Below are 7,838 nucleotides of genomic sequence, written 5' to 3' on the forward strand. Positions count from 1 at the left end.
GCTTGAAAAAGCACTTGCCCAGGAAGGAGTAGGATGAGGTTTCTCTGCATTCAAAATCAGTCCCTGCTGAAGAGCTAACAAGAATTCTGGCAAGGAGAACTATTCAACACAGGGAAAGCAGGGCCTGAAGTACTGGTTTAAGAAGGGAATCACAGGTAATTTTATCCAAGGTTTAATAGTAACGATGCACATAACACCTTTAAATATTATCCTGCTCTGCAGATAGAGAAATTGATAGCATCTGCTCATCTGGGAGAAGAATACAGTAGTTAAATGGTTAACTTTTTTTTGAAAATCACTGTGCTAAGATCCACCAGAAAGTACAAAATCTCTTTGGGGACTGGGAGGCGCAGTCATCCCAAGATACTCATCCCAAGACATCCTGCTTCTCTGGACTATATCCCTTGAAAACTTTTAATTCTGGCAGTGGCCCATAAACACCAAGAAGCAGCAGCTGTGTTCCCCTTCTGCGACAGGATGTTGACTGCTAAATCACATTTTCTTAATGTAAACCAAGTCCATTAATACTCCAGTAAATCAGCTCAGTAAACACCCCCCCCAAAAAGTCCTCAGGCTGGTCCAATGCAGTGATGCGACACTGAGGCAAAGCAGCTTCTTAACTTAGAGGAGTCAAGGAAAAATTACTGTGCCAAGGGCACTTTAATCATAAAAGAAACAAGAGCCAGAGGCACAGAAGGAGCTTTTCTTCACTAATGGCAGAGACACTGCGACAGCTAAGGAACAATTACAGAGCTGCTGCTTCAGAACTCACTGTCAGTGCCAAGATGGGAGGAGCCAAGCTCAGAAATGGAGATCTAGAACCAAAATTGCTTTTGCAGAAGTGACACAACACTGACAAAGACCTACCATCATATGATTTCAAACAGCTACAGCAAAGAAAAAATTGTATGTATGAGTATGGGAGGGGATTCTGCTTTACAAAACTGACATCTTCAGAAACTAAGACAATAAAACAGTTCACATCATGATCTGGAACAAGAAAATACAATTACAGCTGTGCACTTCCATCCCATTTTGTCCCTAAGAACTCACATTACATACCCTTTGGAACAGACCAGGACTGTACTGAAGAAGGACATCAAGGGGAAAAAAAGACTGCTATTAAAAATAGATACCTTGAGGTATGCCACTATTTTTCACTCGAGGTTCAACCACTTGAATTGTATCATCTTCAAGGAAGAAGTATATTTTACAGTGTCTGATTCTATAGTTCTCTTGATTTTTGTGAGGCACTTCTTCTTCAAAATAGGCATCAAAAGACAATACCTATTAAAAACAAGAAATAAGCATAAAGCAGCAAAATCTCCAATGCTTTGGTAAAATATGTCAAACTTACAGATTACTTATAGATTTTCAGTAACTAAATGTATGGATTTCAGGAGGTAGATTTATTTCCCAGAAACGTAAGAACAGAAATCCACATTAAATCACATAAATTTAAAATTCTTTGCTTGGCATTTTTTACTATCACAACATCTTAGCAGAGATGGAGCTCTCAAGTAGAGAAATAAATCAAATATAAAAACTATCAGCAGGTTGCTTGGAAAACCTTCCCAGCAAAGCATTTTTGGGAACACAATGAGCTACCTAGGTCCTGAAGCAAACTTTTGACTGCTATTCTATGAATTGCTGAAAAATAAATTTCATTATGACAGCAATGGATTTGCTACTGAGGTAAGTGGAAAGAGCTCTTTGGAAACAGATCCTGCAAGCTTTCAAATGAACAGCACTGAAGGCTGTCAGAGAGAAATGACATTTTTCAGGAGTCATTTACAGCTGTGCAATACTGGCATTTCAAAACTTACCTGGTTCTGCACTTCAGTGAGTGGGGAAACCTCAGAGGTCTTCAAGGTCTCTGAGCATAGCAATAATGCAAAAAAACTACCTTCACAGGTGAGGTGCTCAGTGGTTTGCTACAGTGCCCTTCATGTCTGGAGATCCCAGCTCCAACTCAACACAAGTTCTGCATTTCTTGGTATCATTTGGTCTTTAATGACCAAGACCAATTTTAAGGGAACATGCAAGACATATCTACTTCAGAGTGCATTATCTACCAGAATGTTTGCTGTGGTATGTGCAAAAAAATTAATTAAAATTCCATCCTCCACCCCCAACACATTAGGGTCAAATCAGTGCTAATTCATACTTCATTTTTCACACTGGTTATATTTAATAAATTCAATTACCTTTTTTCTTGATTCATCAGGCAAACTGAAGCATTGAAAAAGAAGACAATTTAGCGTTCCCTATGTTTCAATAAGCATCTATCAACTGCCTGACAGGAGGCTGGAGTCAGGTGATCCTCCACCCCCAACACATTAGGGTCAAATCAGTGCTAATTCATACTTCATTTTTCACACTGGTTATATTTAATAAATTCAATTACCTTTTTTCTTGATTCATCAGGCAAACTGAAGCATTGAAAAAGAAGACAATTTAGCGTTCCCTATGTTTCAATAAGCATCTATCAACTGCCTGACAGGAGGCTGGAGTCAGGTGGGGGTCGGTCTCTTCTCCCAGGCAACCAGACAAGATGTCACAGACTCAAGCTCTGCCAGGGGAGGTTTAGGTTGGATACTAGGAAGAGATTTTTTATGGAAAGAATAATCAGACATGGGAATGGGCTGCCCAGGGAGGTGGTGGAGGTGGTGTCCAGGGAGGTGCCCAGGGAGGTGCCCAGGGAGGTGGTGGATTCACCATCCCTGGAGGTTTTCAAGCTGAGACTGGATGTGGCACTTAGTGCCATGGTCTAGTGACCAATGGTATGGTTGGACTCAATGATCTTGGAGGTCTTTTCCACCCCAGTTGATTCTATGATTCTATGATTTGAAAATGTTTGAAATCTAGTAATCTAGCTGAGTACCCTACATACTGTGCACTCCTTTAGCACATGCCTCTGGGAATCTCAATGTACTTCCATCAATACTAAGGACAGAGATGTTAGAACACGCTAATAGACAAAAACAACCTCCCTTTTCACATCTGAGGACAGACAGCTAGCAGCTTGCTCAGGAGCACACAAGAACAGCCACCTGTGTTCTGCTCAGACTTCCCAACAGGCCACATTCCCTCCTCTTGGGCAGGTTAAGTGCAAGATTAAGAGAAGTGCAAGAGTTAAGTGCAAGATTAAGTGCAGGTTAAGAGAAACCCTCCAGAAATTATTTCAAATGCTCAGATCTCATTGATTTGATGACACAACAGTTACCTGTAAAACCTGATGGCATTAGATCTTCACACAAAAGACTCCAGACACTCAATTATAGTTTGTTTAATGAGTACAACATGAAAGACTCTGAACAATCTACAGACAAAATGGTTGAAAACAAATTCAAAATTCATTCTTGTCCACATTTTTTAACTGTGGATTTCACTATTTCATATGGCATTTTGTAAAGTTGGCACAAGATTTCTCTGGCACCTGTGGTAGTCAAATTATAAGCATCATTTCAAGCCCAGGAGACCTTGTGTGTGTGTACTTAATCATAAAAGAAATTAAATTTACACCTGCTTCCTATTAGGCACATGAAATTGCAAAAACTATTTCTCAGCCTACTTAATAATGAAGTTTTATGCCTGTCCTTCATCCAGTGATGATGGCACTGCTGAAAGTCAGAAGCCAAAAGAAAAATGGTAAGAAAGCAGACTCCATTTCAAAAGATAAACACCTACTCAAACCATTTTTCATGCAGTCCATTCTGCTGAGTTCCAAACTGCAGCACCAGAGGACACAGGCTCTTAACTGGAGACACTGAAGTAGTTGGATAGTCAGTACCCTTTAAAGAGTCTGCAATTAATACAAACACATGAGCCCTCCAGAGGCCAATTCTGAACCTGCAAACTCCCATCCTGTACTGCCCTGTGGAGGCACATACTGATTACACAAGGATGATCAAAATGCCAGTGAGTTCATCTCACCAGCCAAGGCCAGTGCCTGATGTTCACTCACAGGTCCCACTGCCTCCTACCTAACCCCTTGATTCCATAAACTTAGATCCAAGGGCTGCTAACACGGCCCTAGGAAGCCAATAAACACCTCCTTGTGCAAAGAAGGGTCCAGCTAAAGCAATTGCAGGACTGGCTGAAGCCTTAACACTTAGAAATGCTGGACCAATTCATACCTGAGCACATTGCTGAAACCTGTGTGAGCAATACATATACATAACAGGTTAAATTTGATCACTTCAGAGGTCTTTTCCAACCTGATTAATTCTGTAATACCAGGGATTTCAGAAGCAAAGCCAACCAGAGGCACATGTAGCTGTTCAAGCCTTATATTTTCTTGTTGCAGTTCTGGTCTGCCAAAGGCAAATGTGTAATTGTACTGCAATTACCTGCATGGCTTTTCTTTGAAAGCAAAAATTATGAGATTAGCCATTCTTCCCAGTATTTAAATGCCATAATCATTTAGTCATGCAACATTTCTGCAATTTGCTGAATGATTTCTTTTTCTGGATCATTTTCCTACTCTGATTGTAGGCTTTTTGCTTTAGAAATAAAACATTGCTAAGTAGAATTTAGTGTAAATTTAAACATGGAAAGTAAAAACACTGTGCTACAGAATTCCTGTCATTACAGATTACAGTTATTGGATAACTCTCTAAATTTAAAGGTGCCACTACAATACTGAAAAATAATGTAAAAAAAAAAACCACTAATTTTAAATTCCTGTGTCTATAATGGACAAGATCTATTACACATGAACAGATCATACAAAAGTCAAGAAGACTTCAAGCAAGCAAATATGATGGCACAAGTGAATTCCAAGCATATTGCACTCCACTGAGCTTAATGGTTCCTGAGTGCCCACGCACACTTTCTCCTGGACTGAGGCCTACCTTACATTCATTCTTACAAGGCTGCCAAATAGTTCCTTTACTGTCACCATTTTCACTAAAAAGAAATGTCAACCACTCTCTTATTTCTGTTACATCCTGTAGGAGATGTACCCCAATAGAGAAATATTTTTATATGTTGTTGTATGGCATGTTTTATGCCAAATGAATCCTGGGCTGCATCCACAGGAGTGTGGGCAGCAGGTCAAAGGAGGTGATTCTTCCCCTCTACTCTGCTCTCGTGAGACCCCACGTGGAATACTGTGTGCAGGTCTGGTGTCCTCAACATCAGAAGGACATGGAACTGTTGGAGCAAGTTCAGAGCAGGTCACAAAGTTGCTAAGAGGACTGGAGCATCTCCCCTGTAAGGACAGACTGAGGGAGTTGGGGCTGTTCAGCCTGGAGAAGAGAAGGTTGTGTGGAGACCTCAGAGCAACTTTTCAATATCTGAAGGGCCTACAAGGAGCCAGAGAGGGACTCTGAGTTAGGAACTGCAGTGATAGGACAAGGGGCAATGGGTTCAAACTGAAGAAGGCGAAGTCTAGGTTAGATATTAGAAAAAGGTTTTTTACTACAGGGATGGTGAGACACTGGCACAGGTTGCCCAGGGACGTGGTGGCTGCCCCGACCCTGGTGGTGTTCAAGGCCAGGCTGGGTGAGCCTTGAGCAACCTGATCTAGTGAGAAGGTGTCCCTGCCCAGGGCAGGGGTTGGGATTAGATGATCTGTAAGGTCCATTCCAACCCTTAAATTCCATGATTCTATGATATATGTTTATATTAATTGTCCAATACATGCATATAATGGGAAAATAACCTGTTACCACTCTATTTGTCTATTTAGGAGCTTTTTTTTGCATGCATGAAATAATCTTCTGAAGTATCTGAGTAACTGAATTTCACCTTTATGCTCTTTCTCATATTGTAGCTATTCATTAAAAACAATACAGATATAGATTTCTACATACCCGCTTGTCAAATGCTATCCAAGCAGGAGCGCTACTTCCCAGCCCTTGAGGAAACACACTGTACTTAGATGTCACCTTCTGACCATGTAATGGTACACCTCCTATTCCAGTTTTATCTTCTTCACTCAGCAGAGGAAGATCCTTGCAGTAAATCAAGAGCTGTGACCTGTGGAACCTTTCTTGCCCTATCTGTTAAGAGTTTGGAAGAAAAACAGAAAAAAATTATTTGTGTGTTTGTTTTTAGATCCCTAACAGTTAACTATCTAGCCAAGGAGGATTAGTCATGCAAAAGTTTCTCTATAATTACTTTTAGCACAGTAACAATTGGAATGCTGCAAGTGAAGTGACATTTTTCAGTGGTCCACTTGACACTCTTACAGACAAAAATGGAACAACATTCCAGTAATTTACCTAGGCTGAGAGACTGGATGATACCAGCCATTTCCCCCCCACACTCCTTCCCTGCAACAAGGATTGATGTATGTGGTAGAAAGAAGCAAGTCACCCACAAGAACTGTTGTAAAAGGTAGAAGGGAAAAGCCTTTTCTGCATAATCCTAGAGGACAAATAAAAACAGTTCTATTCTGTGGCAACCTTGGCCACAATATGTCCACAGTGTGAAACCAACAGATTCCCTTGCAGATATTTTCAGATTATTAAGAAGGTCTACCCTGTTTCATTTGCCTCCTGAAGGCACCAGCTAGCATGCTGTGCATGAATCCTTCCTTACACTCTGCACCATTTCACAGTACAGATTGTGTTCAGCAAATTTCTAGCTATCCTTGATGAGCAAGTTTGAAGTAGTGATGGCAGCCTTCTCTTTTGTTTGCTATGATATAAATACCATCTTATCTCTTCAGCCTGCCATCGGTATTAACAGCACTGGCACCTCTGAAACACCATGTCAGCATCCCTGGCACTCCTCCTCTCTGAAAAGACTTTTTGCTTCATGTAGAGGGGACTTTTTGCTTCTGTCTCTCCCTGTTTTCCTCTGTTAGAGATGCAACAAGAGCTCAAAGAGCACAGCAGCTGCCAGATCCTTCATCCTGGCCTGGCTGCACAGCATTTCCACTCCACAGGTGAGAATGGAGGAGGTCAGCACACATTTGCATCAGAAGGAGTGTGGCAGCAGGTCAAAGGATTATTTTCCCCCTCTACTCTGCTCTTGTGAGATCCCACCTGGAATATTGCACACAGTTCTGGTGTCCTCAGCATAAGAAGGACATGGAATTGCTGAAGCAGATCCAGAGGAGGTCACAAAGTTGCTAAGAGGACTGGAGCATCTCCCCTATGGGGACAGGCTGAGGAAGTTGGGGCTGCTCAGCCTGGAGAAGGTTGGGTGGGAACTTCATGGCAACCTTCCAGGAGCTGAAGGGGCTCCAGGGAGGCCAAAGAGGACTCTGTGTTAGGAGCTGCAGTGACAGGACTAGGGGCAATGTGTACATATTGAAAAAGGGGAAATTTACATAGACTCATAGAATCATAGAATCAACCAGGCTGGAAAAGACCTCAAAGTAGACCACTGAGTCCAACACGAGAAGGTGGGAACTTCATGGCAACCTTCCAGGAGCTGAAGGGGCTCCAGGGAGGCCAAAGAGGACTCTGTGTTAGGAGCTGCAGTGACAGGACTAGGGGCAATGTGTACATATTGAAAAAGGGGAAATTTACATAGACTCATAGAATCATAGAATCAACCAGGCTGGAAAAGACCTCAAAGTAGACCACTGAGTCCAACACTACGGTGGGAACTTCATGGCAACCTTCCAGGAGCTGAAGGGGCTCCAGGGAGGCCAAAGAGGACTCTGTGTTAGGAGCTGCAGTGACAGGACTAGGGGCAATGTGTACATATTGAAAAAGGGGAAATTTACATAGACTCATAGAATCATAGAATCAACCAGGCTGGAAAAGACCTCAAAGTAGACCACTGAGTCCAACACTACTGTGGTCACCAGACCATGGCACTAAGTGCCACATCCAGTCTCAGCTTGAAAACCTCCAGGGATGGTGAATCCACCACCT

General features: G+C 42.0%; 1 protein-coding gene across 1 annotated transcript in view; it reads right to left on the reverse strand.

The window, feature by feature from the left end:
* LOC103797705 (EF-hand domain-containing family member C2-like) overlaps positions 1-6,008 on the reverse strand; it is a gene marked incomplete at both ends in the record, with an annotated part of 14,219 nt that extends 8,211 nt beyond the window's left edge. The window contains 4 exons of the mRNA XM_009069928.1: positions 1,137-1,287; positions 1,827-1,934; positions 5,280-5,309; positions 5,820-6,008. Of these exons, the coding sequence (XP_009068176.1) occupies positions 1,137-1,287; positions 1,827-1,934; positions 5,280-5,309; positions 5,820-6,008 (478 nt within the window). The remainder of the gene's footprint in view (positions 1-1,136; positions 1,288-1,826; positions 1,935-5,279; positions 5,310-5,819) is intronic.
* Positions 6,009-7,838: the final 1,830 nt, after the last annotated feature.

Source organism: Acanthisitta chloris, unplaced genomic scaffold (assembly GCF_000695815.1).
Source record: "Acanthisitta chloris isolate BGI_N310 unplaced genomic scaffold, ASM69581v1 scaffold41492, whole genome shotgun sequence".
Taxonomy (NCBI): Eukaryota; Metazoa; Chordata; class Aves; order Passeriformes; family Acanthisittidae; genus Acanthisitta; species Acanthisitta chloris.